This window comes from Hemitrygon akajei, unplaced genomic scaffold (genome assembly GCF_048418815.1).
Source record: "Hemitrygon akajei unplaced genomic scaffold, sHemAka1.3 Scf000034, whole genome shotgun sequence".
NCBI classification, from domain to species: Eukaryota; Metazoa; Chordata; class Chondrichthyes; order Myliobatiformes; family Dasyatidae; genus Hemitrygon; species Hemitrygon akajei.
The window spans coordinates 4,618,658-4,633,588 of NW_027331920.1; the positions used below are offsets into that span (position 1 = coordinate 4,618,658).

Consider the following 14,931-nt stretch of genomic DNA (forward strand, 5'->3'; position numbering starts at 1 on the left):
CTCTGCCTTCTTAAAGAGTTAAGTGACCTTTGCAATTTCCAGTCATCTTGAATGACCAAGTATCTAGTGATTCTTGAAAGATTATTATTAATCTCCCCATATTCTCTCCAGCTAACTCTTTCCAAACACTGGGGTGTAGTCCATCTGGTCCAGGTACCTTCAGACCTTCCCACGCACTTTCTCCTCAGTAACAGCAACAATACTCATTTCTGTCCCGACACTCTCACATTTCTGACATACAGCTAGTATCATTCACAGTGACACATAATACTAAATAAGTATCTCTGCCATGTCTTTATCTAACATTTCTCCTCTCCAGTGTCATTTTCTAGTAGTTCAATTTTCACTCTCACCTCTCTTCTACTCTTTACATTTTTGTGGCCTCTTGAGTATTGTAGGCGAGCTTTCCCTCATATCTCATGTTCACTCTTTATGGCTTTTTAATTCCCTTCTGTTGATTATCAAAATCTTCTCGATACTCCAACATGCCGGTAATTTTTGTTCTATTGAATGCCCTCTCACTTTTATGCTGTTTTTGACTTCCCTTGTCAAACACGGTTACCTCATCCTCTGTATAATACTTGTTCATCTTTGGGTTTTATTTACCTGAGTTGCCCCTGGAACTCCAGTCTTTGTTGTTCTGCAATCATCCCTGCTCGTGTCCCCTTCCAATCTACTTTGGTCAACTCCTCCCTCGTGCCTCCATAACTAACTTTACTCCACTCTGATAGTGATACATCTGACGTTATCTCCCTCTTAACCTCTGGGGTGAATTCTATCATTTTATGATCACTGGTTCCTAAAGGTTCTTTTACCGTAATCTCCCAAATCATATCTGGTTCATTATACAAATCCCACTCTGGAATTGCCTTTCTCCCATTGGGCTCAACCACAAGCTGTTCTGAAAAACCATCTTGGAGGCACTGTAGAAATTCTCTTTCTTGAATTGCAGTACCTTCATCATTTTCCCAATCTACCTCCTTGTCCTTTTTTCTCCCTCCTGGTGTAATTTGTATCCCATTTCTATTCATGACTACTATTTGGAGGCCTGTACACAACTCTCATCAGGGTCTTTTTACCTCTGCAGTTTTTTAACTTTACCCACAATGATTCTACATCTTCCAATCCTATGTCACCTCTCCCTAAGGATTTCATTTCATATTTTACCAACAGACGCTCCCCAGCCTCTCTGCCTACCTGCCTGTCCTTTGAATACAAGGTGTATCCTGGAATGTTGAGCATCAAGCCAGGATCTCCTTTCCACCACAACTCAGTGATGCCAGCAACGTTGTCCCTGCCAATCTCTACCTGTGCTACAACATCATCTCCCTTATTCCGTATACTGGTGCATTCAAATACAACACCTTCAGTCGTGTATTCATCAGCCTGTTCCACACTGTCCACATGAAATTCAGCAAGGTCTTTGATGTCGATGATAGACCACACTTGGAGCATTGTCTACATTTTCGGTTCCCCGAATATGGGGAGGATGTCATTACACTGGACAGGAGGCTTCAGGAGGATGTTACCAGGACTGGGGGCTTGGGTAAAAAGCAGAGAGTGGATAATCTCGGGCTATTTCGCTGGAGCGTAGGATGTTGAGTGATGACCCCCTTATCGAGGTAAATACGTTCATAAGGGGCTCAGATAAGATGAGTCTTTTTCCGGGAAATGGGAGTACAGAACCAAAGAGCTCAGACTGAAAGTGAGACAGAATTTTTTTTATGAGGGATCTATGGGGTAATATACCCACAGAAAGAGAGAGGTGGGTATACGGATAAACAGCATAAAATAATGACCCCTGTAGAATACCATTAGTCACTGGCAGCCAACCTGAAAAGAATCCCTTTACTCTCCTTTGCTGTTTCCTACCAGTCAGCCAATGCTCTAACTAAGCCAATAACTTTCTGTAACACCATGAGCTCTTAACCTGGTAAGCAGCTTCATGTTTGCCCCCCCCCCCACCCCCGTCAACGTCCTTCTGCGATTCCGAATATACAACATTCACTACATCCCCTTTATCTATCCTACTTGTAATCCCCTCAAAGAATTCCAACAGGTTTGTCAGGCAAGATATTCCCTCAGGGAATCCAGGCTGACTTCTCCTACCTTGTTTAGTGTCACCAAGTATTCCATAACCTCATACTTAACAACTGACTCCAATTTCTTCCCAACCACAGAGGTGAGGCTAACAGGTCAATAAATTCCTTTCTGCTGCATTCCTCCTTACTAAAGAGTAGAGTGACATTTGCAATTTTCCAGTCCTCTGGCACCAATGATTTTTGAAAGATCATTTCAAATGTCTCCACAATGTCGACCGCTACTTCTTTCAGAACACTAGGGTGCAGTTCATCTGGTCCGCGTGACTTATGTACCTTTAAGTCTTTCAGCTTTTTGAGCACCTTCTCCATTGTAACAGTAACTGCACTCACTTCTCTTCCCTCGCACCCTTCAACACAGTGCTGGTGTCTTCCACGGTGAAGACTGATGCAAAATACTCATTTAATTCATCTGTCATCTCCTTGTCCCCCGTTAGTATATATCTGGCCTCATTATCTAATGATCTTATATCCACTTTCATCTCTATTTTTTAAAATACGAAAAGCAATTTGATGTTCTTTGCTAGCTTGTTTTACAAAGACAGGTGTGTAAAAAGGGCTGAAGGATCACTGGAGACCCGCGTAACCCCAACCACAACCTGTACCAGTTGCTACCATCCGGGATACCGTACCGCAGCATAAAAGCCAGGAGCAACAGGCTCCGGGACAGCTCTTCAACCAGGCCATCAGACTGATTAACTCGTGCTGAGACAACTGTATTTCCATGTTATATTGACAAGCATGATATACATATTATTTATCATAATTTACTATAAATTGCACATTGCTCATCTGGGCAGAGATGTAACCTAAAGATTTTTACTCCGTGTATATGAAGGATGAAAGTAATAAAGTCAATTCAATTCAATTCAATTTCATGTTTCATTTTTCACTTCCCAATAATTCTTTTAGTTCCTCTCTGTAGATATTTGAAAGCTTCCCAATCCTCTGTCTTCCTACTAATGTTTGCTTTGTTGTATACCCTCTGTCTTGCTTTTACATTAGCTTGTCTTCCCTTGTCAGCCACGGTTTTACTATTTTGCCATTTGAGTATTTATTTATTTTTGGAGTACATCTATCCTTCACCTTCCTCATTTTCCCAGAAACTGACACCATTTCTGCTCTGCTGTCATCACTGCCAGCACCTCCTTCCAATTTACTTTGCCAACTCCTCTCTCAGACCACTGTAATTTCCTTTATTCCAGTGAAATACTACAACGTCTGACTTTACTGTCTCCTTATCAAATTTCAAATTGCACTCTGTCATGTTGTGAACACTGCCTCATAATGGATATTTTGCCTTAGTTTGCTAATCACCTCCGGTTCAATATATAACACCCAATAGAGTAGAGCTGATTTCCTAGTAGGCTCAGGGACAAACTGCTCTAAAAAGCCATCTCTTAGGCATTGAACAAATTCACTCTCGTGAAATCCATTACCAACCTGATTTTCCCAACTGACCTGCATGTTCAAATCTCCCATGACTAACATAACATTTGTCCTTTTGACATGCCTTTTCTATTTCCAGTTGTAACCTGTGGTCCACATCCCAGCTACTGTTGCGATGACTGTATGTAACTGTCATCAGGGTCCTTTTACATTTGTAGTTTCATAACTCAACCCACAAGGAATCAACATCTTCGTATCTTATGTCACAACTTTTTACTGATTGACCAGCAGAGCCATGCCACCCCCTCTGCCTACTTTCCTATACCACCGATACATAGTGTAACCTTGGTCATTCAGCTCCCAACTGCAACCATCCTTCAGTCACGATTCCGTGATGGCCACAACATCACACCCGATAATCTGTAACCTTATTTTTTATACTCCATGCATTGAGATCTAACACTTTGAGTTCTGTATTTGCTACCGTTTTTGATTCTGTGTCCCTAATGCACTGATACTCACCCTGCTGGCTGCAATTCTGTACTCGCATCTGTCCGCCCTATCTGACAGTCTAACTGCACGCTTTCTCTCTTTGTTTTACCATCAGTCCTATCCAGCGTCCCTGCACTCTCGTTCCCACCCCCCCCCCCGCCAAATTAGTTGAAACCCTCCCCAAAAGCTCTATCGAACCTCTCTCAGAGAATATTGCTCCCCCCCCCCCCCCCGGGTTCAGGTGCAACCCGTCACTTTTGAACAGGTCATATTTCCCCCAGAAGAGATCCCAATGATCCAAGAAGCTGAAGCTCTGCCCCCTGCACCAGCTTCTCAGCCACACATTTATCTGCCAAAACTTCCTGTTCCTACCCACACCGGCACGTGGCACAGACAACATTCCAGAAATTACAACCCTGGAGGTACTGCTTCTCAGCATTCTACTGAGCTATCTAAATTCTCTCTTCAGGACCAATTTGCTTTTACTTCCTGTGTCATTGGTACCAATATGTACCAAGATATCCGGCTGTTTTCTCTTCCTCTCGGAAATGCTGCGGACACGATCCGAGACGTCCCTGACCCTGGCACCTGGGAGGCAACATATCATTCGGGTGTCCCGTTCACGTCCACAGATTCTCCTGTCTGCTCCCCTGACAATTGAGTCCCCTGTCACTGCAGCTCCCCACCTCTCCATCTAACATCAGTGAGAGTTGCGCGTTCAGGAGGGGGTGGGGTGAAGACCTGTGTCAGTCAGAGTCTGCACTCACTGCGCACGAAGGACTTGTGTATTTTCCTGACAATCCCAGTCACCACACTGATACCCACTTTTATTCCCTACGATATCATCAAGTCAGTATTAAATTCCCAGCTCCTGTGGAAGGATTCAAACTCATGTCCTGGTGTGTTAGTTCAGTGTGCCTGGGATCAGGACACAGTGGTTCATCTGTCAGTCCCGTGTATTGGTTGTATTGTGACCCTGTGCTGGTGTGTTCAGGGGTCTGACATCTCCAGCTGACCATGTGACAGTGATGCCTCCCAGTGGGTGGGGTTGATGTGGAATAAACTTCAGTTCCCCTTCAGTCCATTATCACAGCCAATCCTTGCTTCAACTTGGAACTTAATTGAACAAGGAGAAATGAATCTTTGTAAGTTTTACCTCGATTAATAGCATCAAGCGTTTCTCTCAGCACTGTGTTCAACAAATAGAGGTGATCGAATTTTTCAACCGGTAGGGTCTCATCTGTCACTGACAATTCCTGGACATCGTCATTAATCCTGTAAATATTAAACTGCTGGTTATAAACTGAAACTTTGAACTATACAGGTTTTCAGTAAAGAGCATGTCCTACCTCCTGTTCCGATGAGCTTCCTCCTGAAATAAATCAAACACAAATCTGATTAGACTTGGACTTACTGTCCACATCCTGAATTTCATCCAAATCATTACAAGGTGTTGAAAATTCCCACTCCTGCAATCACTCACACACATGGACAATACAGAACCACGGGTTAAATGACAGGGAAAGTTTCTGAATGTCAGACCATTAGTGAGAGGATGAAACTGACAGGGAAGACAGGACAGGCTGTGCGTTATCATCTGGATATGACGTCAGAGTGATAAGATGGAGGAATTTAAGATCAGTGATGGATTTATTTGTGCGCAGGAGGGAGGGGGATGTACCTCTCTTTACGGGAAGAATTGTGGGAGATGAAATTCCAGATTGATTTTAATAAATCCCATAAGAAATTTAGTGAAGTGGAACTCGCTGCCACAGGAGTGGTTGAAGCAGAACAGCAGAGATTGAATGTAATGGGAAAACTGGATAAACACGTGAGCGACCATCGAGTTCGGGGCTCTGTTACTGGGTGTGGTCAGTAAGTGGGAGGAGAATTCTAAAGCAGGCAAATTGATAGAAAATGATGGACCGAATGGCCTGTTTCTGATGGAGACCGGATGAGATGTACCCCAGGCCACTGTGGGTGGAGATTGTTTCTGATGGAGACCGGACGAGATGTACCCCAGGCCACTGTGGGAGGAGATTGTTTCTGATGGAGACCGGACGAGATGTACCCCAGGCCACTGTGGGAGGAGATTGTTTCTGATGGAGACCGGACGAGATGTACCCCAGGCCACTGTGGGAGGAGATTGTTTCTAAAGGAGACCGGACGAGATGTACCCCAGGCCACTGTGGGAGGAGATTGTTTCTGATGGAGACCGGACAAGATGTACCCCGGCCACTGTGGGAGGTGAGGGAGAAGATTGCTGAGCTGCTGGTTATGATCTTTGCATCATCAATGGGGACGCGAGACGTTCCAGAGGATTGGAAGGATGCAAATGTCATTCCCTTATTCAAGAAAGAGAGTCGAGATAGCCCAAGATATTATAGACCAGTGAGTGTTACTTCAGTCGCTGGTAAGTTGATGGAGAAGATCCTGAGAGGCAGTATTTATGAACATTTGGAGAAGCATAACATGATTAGAAATAGTCAGCATGGCTTTGACCCTGATTGAATTTTTCAGGATGTGAGAAAACACATTGATGAAGGTAGAGCAATAGATATAGTGTATATGGATTTCAGCAAGGGATCCAAGGGGACATTGATTTGTTCAACCACACCTGTCACAGGGATCTGTTCTGGGACCCCTGCTATTTGTGATTTTTATAAATGACTTGGTTGTAGAGGCGGAAGGATGGGTGAATGAGTTTACAGATGACACAAAGATTGGAGGAGTTGTTGATGGAGCTGTAGGTGCTCAAAGGTTACAAAAGGCTGCAGAGCTGGGCAGAAAAATATCTGATGAAGTTCAATCTGGACAAGTGTGAGGTGATGCATTTTGGAAGGACAAACCAGAAGACTGAGTACAGGATTAATGGTCAGTTACCTAAGAGTGTGGATGAATAAAGGGACCTTGGAGTTCAAATCCATACATCCCTCAAGGTCGCTGCACAGGTTGATAGGGTAGTTAAGGAGGCCTATGGGATGCGAGGCTTCATTAACAGGGCGATTGAGTTCAAGAGTAGAGAGGTCATGTTGCAACTCTACAAATCTCTGGTGAGACTGCACTTAGAGTATTGAGTTCAATTCTGATCACCTCATTATAGCAAGGATGTGGAAGCTATGGAGAGGGTGCAGAGGAGATTTATCAAAATGTTGCCTGGTTTGGAGAACAAGTCATATGAAGCAAGGTTAGCAGAGCTGGGACTTTTCTCTTTGGAGCGCAGAAGAATGAGAGGGGACTTGATAGAGGTCTACAAGTTTATGAGAGGCAAAGATGGGGTGTCTAGTCAGTACCTATTTCACAGGGAACAAATAGCAAACACCAGAGGGCATAGGTATAAAATTAAGGGAGGAATGTTTCGGGGAGACATCAGGGGTAAGTTTTTTACACAGAGGGTTGTGAGTGCCTGGAATGACTTTCCAGGGGTAGTGGTGGAGGCTAAAACAGGGGTATTTAAGAGCCTCTTGGACAGGCACATGGATGAAAGAAAAATGGAGGGTTATGGGGTAGTGTGGGTTTAGTACTTTTTTTAAAGGATTATATGGGTCGGCACAACATGGAGGGTTGAAGGGCCTGTACTGTGCCGTAGTGTTCTATGGTTCTAACTGGCTTGCCCACAGAAGACAAAGTGTGGTTGTAGTCGAGTTATATTCTGCATGGAGGTTGGTGACCACTGGTGTGCCTCAGGGCTCTGTTCTGGGGCCCCTACTCTTTGTGATTTTTATAAATGACCTGGATAAGGAAATGGAGTGATGTGTTAGTAAATTTGCCGATGACACAAATGTTGGGGGTGTTGTGGACAGTGTGGAGGGCTGTCAGAGTTTACAGCAGGACATTGATAGGATGCAAAACTGGGCTGAGAAGTGGCAGATGGAGTTTAACCCAGATAAGTGTGAGGTGGTTCACTCTGGTAGGTCAAATATGATGGCAGACTATAGTATGAATAGTAAGACTCTTGGCAGTGTGGAGGATCAGAGGGATCTTGAGGTCCGAGTCCATAGGACACTCAAATCTGCTACACAAATTGAATCTGTGGTTAAGAAGGCATACGGTGCATTGGCCTTCATCAACCATGGTACTGAGTTATGGAGTCGAGAGGTAATGTTACAGCTATATCGGACCCTGGTTAGACCCCACTTGGAGTACTGTGCTCAGTTCTGGTCACCTCACTACAGGAAGGATGTGGAAGCAATAGAAAGGGTGCAGAGGAGATTTACAAGAATGTTTCCTGGATTGGGGAGAATTCCTTATGAGAGTAAGGTGAGTGAACTCGGCCTTTCCTCCTTGGAACGACGGAGGATGAGAGGTGACCTGATTGGGATGTATACGATGGTGAGAGGCATTGATCAGAGTCAGAGGATTTTTCCCAGGGCTGAAACGGCTAACACGAGAGGACACAGTTTTAATGTGCTTGGAAGAATGTACAGAGAAGATGTCAGGGTAATATTTTTACGCAGAGAGTGCTGAGTGCGTGGAATGGGCTGCCGGAAACGGCAGTGGATGTGGATACAATGGGGACTTTTAAGAGACTCCTGGAGAGGTACATGGAGCTCAGAGAGATAGAGGCTATGGGTAACCCAGGGTAATTTCTAAAGTAAGGACATCTTCGGCACAGCATTGTGGTCTGAAAGGCCTGTATTGTTTTCAATGTTTATATTTCTACGTTTCTAATGTGAAATTTATCTGAAAAATTAAAGAAACAGTGAAAATTTCCCTAATCTGACTGAAACCAGACAAAGAGGACCAGTCTGATGTGTGGGTCATATTCTTTGTTCTCACTGATTGACAGAGAGACCCTCACACCCACCGCACCAGACACACTCACAGTCTGTGACTGGAACTGGGTGTTAATGGGAGTTTTAGAGGATATTGAATGAGATAATTAAGGGCACAATCAGCAACCCTGTGTTATAATCAGAGTAAATCATTTCAGAAATGATTACATTCTGTCCTGCGATGTACAGGAGTTGTTTTAAGTCCAATTTTAGGACAACAACAATAACCCTGAATAGTTGTATCAAATGTCTGGTGAGAAACAGTTTACTGCCATTTGTAAATGCTGTGCGTAGGAGCAACGCATCTGTTTTCTGTCTTTGATGGTCCTGTCTGCATTGTATTCCATGTCACGTGATTGTTATGGTAACTAGTCACGCGTGTGGGGTGTGGTAATAGTGAAGGGAATAAGTTACATATTCATGCTTTGTTCTGGGCAGTTTTGTGCTGAGGACGGACGGATATGATATCGTTTGTTAACCACTTAGTTGCTGATTAATTTGCGATTAATTTCGCTGAAGTTTCATTTCTTCATGATTGTCTGTTGCAGATAAAAGATCGAATACATATCGTCGACATTTTGGAAGGTCATTATCCGTGTGATTGGAGGCTCGTCATACAAGTCTAACAATCAGTGTGAGGTCACCAGCAGCGGCAATTGATTTGGTAGAATTGGCCGCTGTACTGTGTTTATTTCAAATATACCACTGTTCATTTAGTGCCCTTTGACAGAAACAAATTGAAATATAATCCCTCACCTTGAGAAACATCACACTGTCTTTTTTTATCCATCTGTTCCTTTAACTTAGTGATTTCCTTCTGAATAATCCTTATATTCTCTTGAATCTCCTGAAGAATTTTCTCCATTGTGTCGAGAATCCTCTTCTCTTCTTCCCTGAGATCCCTGAGTAAGCTCTGCTCTTTCTCCGTGATAATCTGGCGCAGTTCAGCAAACTGGGATGTGATGTGGAACTGAAGGCTGTGTGACTGTTCCTGTCGAATGAAAGGTGAAGATTAGTTTACTGTATTGCTGTGTTGTATTTCCCGATGACATTAAGGAGACCATTTGGTCCATTGATGTCCATGCTAGCTCTGAAACATTCCCATTCACTCACGTTTTCCTAAAACGTATTCTCCCCTTTAACTCCCACCTGATTCACATACACCCTCCTCCACCTTCTCAGGGTTAACTGTATTTAACCATTCATCCAGCAGGTTCTTGGAATGTGTCTGAAACTGTCATGGCCACAGGGAGAGCATGGAAACTCCACACAGACAGCAGCAGAGGTCAGAATCGAACACAGGTCACTGGAGCTGTGATACTCGGCTATTCTGCATTAAATGTAGCAAAACTCGACACTAATATCAGAAATTCCGCTCAGGAAGCCTCACCCGAACTCCGGAAATCTTCTCTTTCTGTTGCTGCTCCTTTTCCTGGAAGTCTAAGTTCTTTTTTGTGAGAGAGTCTAAGGAAGATTTTAGCTGATCCTGGAAGTCAGAGAGTGAAGGAAATAGAAACAAAGATGCATCAAAAGAAACAGGTGATCAAACCCGATTATCACACAAAATGCCGGAGGAACTCAGTGAGTCAGGCAGCATCTATTCAGGGGAAATAAACAGTCGGTGTTTCGGGATGAGACCCTTCATTAGGACTGGGAAGGAATGGGACAGAAGCCAGAATAAAAAATTTGGGGACGAGAACCAGCTGACAGGTGACGGGTGAGACGACGTGAGCGGGAACGTGGGGGAGGGTGATGAAGTGAGAAGCAGAGAGGGGACAGGTGGAAGAGGTAAAGAGCTGGAGAAGAAGGAATCTAATACGAGAGGACAATCGACCATGGAAGAAACGGGGGGGATTTGGGACTGTTTGGAGTCCTGAATGGTGGTGAGGCAGGGGTTGGTAGGAGTCAGGTGTAGCACTTGTCCCGTTTGCAGGTATCAGTGTCAGGAGGGAGATCAGTGGGGAGGAGCGAGTGGATAAAAAGGAGTTGTGTAGAGAACGATCTGTATAGAGAGCGGAAAGTTGTAGTGGTGGAGGGTGGGAGTGGGCTTTTGGAGGGAAAGATGTACTTCGTGGCAAAGTCCCATTGGAGATGGCGAACGGTGGGGGGATGATGTGTTGTTTATGGAGGCTCGTATCGTGGACAGTGGACGATGGGGTGAGTATCAAATTCGGGTTAGTTTTACCTTGTAGATGTTAACAGCTTCTTTAATCGGCCTGAAGCGGTGCTCTCTGTGTTCCTCCGCCACTGCACAGATCACACAGATCAGTGTTTTGTCCGTTTCGCAAAACAGCTTCAGTTCTTCCTCATGTTCCTCGCAGTGACGTTTACTTTCCTTCCCTTCCCGATTCAGGTTTAGATTCCGAACTTTTTGTGTTAGATTTGCTAAGGCCCGACTGGCCCTGAGGGTGCGGTCAGCAAACTCCTCTCTACATTCCGGACAGGAGTTTCTCTCCTCCCTTTCCCAATACCGTGTGATACAAGAGCGACAGAAGTTGTGTCCACACTCCAGTGATACCGGATCGGCGAAGAAATCCAGGCAGATGGAACAAATTACCTCCTCGGTTAAACTCTCGGCCTGTGCTTTCGAAGCCATGTTAACTCCCGTCACTTCCTGATTCAGAATGCTTTCTCGTTCCGGGAGCTGCTGATCCCCTGCAGTACCGCGATTGTCCACTACGCGCGCTGCATACTCGGGGAATGAACATTCTGCTGCTGGATGTGTTCAATGGGAAGTAATGGTGGTAATTTCCATCGCAGCGTGGGATCAGTAACACATTAAACAGATCTGAACAGAAATGAAAACTCGGCCGTGGACTGCCTAAGCCCGGCTGCGAAAGTAGCGGCTCTGGGCCTGGGGTTTACAACCTCGTCCCGAAAAGCGGCAGTGCACAGAAATGTCAAATGAACCTCCAAAGGCGGTTGAAGTCGGGTGGAGAAAGGAGAAGCCACAGGGCCGGTAACCTTCGCCCTGGACAGGGGACACTGACGCGCTGCTGTTGGCAGCCTGTGTCCCGGTAGGCGTGATGAGCTAAAGAAGAAGCAGAACAGAAATGAAGCCGGAGAGAAGAGCCTGGTTCAGTCTGAGGCAGGACTGAAAGGGACAAGTTCTGAAAAGAGAGGCCCAAGAGACTGCAGATGTTGGAATCTCGAGTAAGAAACTCGAGGGACTGAGAGCGTCAGACAACATCTGTGGAGAGAAATGTAAAATCGACTTTCAGGTCGAGATCCTTCAGCTGGACTGTCTCAACCCGAAATCTCGATTGCCATTTCACTCAGATGCTGCCTGACCTGTTGAGTTCCTCCAGCAGCTCGGTTTTTATTTTTTTCTCTCACGGTGTAAAGAGAGTCAGACTGGGGGGTAAAACAGGGGTTAAGTAACTATTTAAAACAACTATTAAATTAGCTCATGCCATGAAAGTGGGGATGTCGAGAGAATATTGTGCTGTGACAAGACGGATGCTGTGGTTGCAGGAGAAAGTATAGGACCGGACATTCCAAGTCACAGGATGGAAAGGATTATTTTGGTCGGTGAAGTCCTGAAGAAACTTTCTGACTTTACCCATGTCTGTCCCAGCTCCAGTGAAAGGCCAGTTTCCACAATTCTGGACAGAGCCCAGATGTTGATGTTTTTAAAAAAATCAAAGTAAGCATTATTCACCATGAAATATTCAGAGGGATAAACCGTGCAATGCCTTTACCCGAGGATCAGTGAGCCTTCTGTCACGTAGTTCCTGTGGCACAGACCCTTGCATCTTTCTCCACAAATCTCCGCCAGCCCACAGTCCGCAAAGAGGTGAGTGACCGTCTCGTCTCCACTGCAGTAATCTCGGGGCAGCGCGCTGTGGGAGTGATTTCCTGCATGCCCGGAAATGTACAATCGACTTTCAGATCCTTCAGCTGGACTGTCTCAACTCGAAATCTCGACTGCCATTTCCCTCAGTCTAAGGGTAGATAAATCTCCCAGACCAGAAGGAATGCACCCTCGTGTTCTGAAGGAAGTAGCAGTGGAGATTGCGGAGGCATTAACAATCTTCCTCACCCCAGGTAAGGTTTGGCACGCTGATCAAAGTAGTTCATCGCCCTCCTGATGAACCGACACAAGGTGTTGGATTCGGCCCGGTACATCCCGGGTGGATCCTCCCAACCACTGAGCACATCGACATGAAACGCTGTCGGAGTAGAGCAGCATCCACCATCAGAGATGCTCACCACCCAGGCCAGGCTCTTTTCTCACTGCTGCAATCAGGTAGAAGGTACAAGAGCCTCAGGACTCGCACCACCAGGTTCAGGAACAGTTACTACCCCTCAACCATCGGGCTCGATAACAACACAGGATGACTGCACTCACTTACCGTCCATTGAGATGCTCCCACAAGCTATCATCGTACTGGACCTGTATCAAAATGAGTGAAATCGGAGGTGGTTTGACTGAGACTCAATCAGGGACTCAAAAAGGGACAGGCTCAATCTCACAGGATATTGACAGGGTTGGGCAGGAACAGCAGGACTTGTTCAAGTATATAAAAAGACAGGTGAGAGCAGATACAGGACAGATAGAAAATGAGGCTGGAGAAATTTTAATTGGAGATAAGGAGATGGCTGAGGAACTGAACGAGTATTTTGCATCTGTCTTCACTGAGGAAGATATCAGCAGTATACCGGATACTCAAGGGTGTCAGGGAAGAGATATATGTGCAGTCACAATTACGACAGAGAAAGTACTCAGGAAGCTGAATAGTCTAAGGGTAGATAAATCTCCCAGACCAGATGGAATGCACCCTCGTGTTCTGAAGGAAGTATCTGTGGAGATCGCGGAGGCATTAGCAATGATCTTTCAAAAGTCGATAGATTCTGGCATGGTTCCGGAGGAGTGGAAGATTGCAAATGTCACTCCGCTATTTAAGAAGACGGCAAGGAAGCAAAAAGAAAATCATAGAACTGTTAGATTGACATCAGTGGTTGCGAAGTTGTTGGAGTCGATTGTCAAGGATGAGGTTACCGAGTATCTGGAGTGATAAGACAAGATAGGCAGAACTCAGCATGGTTTCCTTGAAGGAAAATCCTGCCTGACAAACCTAGTGCAATTTTTTGAGGAAATTACAAGTAGGCTAGACAAGGGAAATGCAGTGGATGTTGTGTATTTGGATTTTCAGAAGACCTTTGACAAGGTGCCGCATATGAGGCCGCTAAACAAGATAAGAGCCCATGGAATTATGGGAAATTTACATATGTGGATAAAACAGTGGCTGATTGGCAGGAAACAGAGAGTGAGAATAAAGGGATCCAACTCTGTTTGGCAGCCAGTTACCAGTGGTGTTCCACAGGGGTCCGTGTTGGGGCCGCTTCTTTTTACGTTATATAATCAACGATTTGGATTATGGAATAGATGGCTTTGTGGCTAAGTTTGCTGATGATACAAAGATAGGTGGAGGGGCCGGTAGTGTTGAGGAAACAGAGAGTCCGCAGAGAGACTTGGATAGATTAGGAGAATGGTCAAAGAAGTGGCAAATGAAATACAATGTTGAAAAGTGTATGGTCATGCACGTTGGTAGAAGAAATAAACGGGCGGACTATTATTTAAATTGAGAGAGAATTCAAAGTCCTGAGATGCAACGGGACTTGGGAGTGCTCGTGCAGAATATCCTTAAGGTTAACTTCCAGGATGAGTCGGTGGTGAAGAAGGCGAATGCAATGTTGGCATTAATTTCCAGAGGAATAGAGTACAGGAGCAGGATGTGATGTTGAGGCTCTATAAGGAACTGGTAAGACCTCACTTGGAGTACTGTGTTCAGTTTTGGGCTCCTTATTTACGAAAGGATGTGCTGACGTTGGAGAAGGTTCAGAGAAGATTCACTAGAATGATTCCGGGAATGAGAGGGTTAACATATGAGGAACATTTGACCGCTCTTGGTCTGTACTCCTTGGAGTTTAGAAGAATGAGAGGAACCTCACAGAAACATTTCGAATGTTGAAAGGCATGGATGTATGTATGTGGTGAGTTATCTGCACTCAGATAATAAAATTTACTCTGAAGTTTGAGCCTCGGGGAAATTCCTTCGATTCCTCGAACAAACTGTGACTGACATCTCCAGCTCCCAGCATCAGCCCGCCTTCTGACACACTCACAGCCAATCAACGGCACCGCTGGGAGAATCCTGCTCCTATTGGCTGAG

The 14,931-nt window shown here is 45.1% G+C and overlaps 1 protein-coding gene across 2 annotated transcripts; it reads right to left on the bottom strand.

The window, feature by feature from the left end:
- Positions 1 to 5,066: 5,066 nt before the first annotated feature.
- On the bottom strand, positions 5,067 to 11,356 carry LOC140720006 (nuclear factor 7, brain-like). Of its 2 annotated transcripts, XM_073034911.1 has the most exons (5): positions 10,941 to 11,356; positions 10,146 to 10,241; positions 9,512 to 9,746; positions 5,330 to 5,352; positions 5,067 to 5,255 (listed from the first exon to the last, which is right to left on the bottom strand). In XM_073034911.1, the coding sequence occupies exons 1-5, from the start codon at positions 11,349 to 11,351 to the stop codon at positions 5,250 to 5,252; spliced, it is 771 nt and encodes a 256-aa protein (XP_072891012.1). In that variant the 5' UTR covers positions 11,352 to 11,356; the 3' UTR covers positions 5,067 to 5,249. The 2 variants fall into 2 exon arrangements, with proteins under 2 accessions (XP_072891012.1, XP_072891011.1); XM_073034910.1 differs by having other exon boundaries at positions 5,067 to 5,352.
- Between the last annotated feature and the right edge of the window lie 3,575 nt (positions 11,357 to 14,931).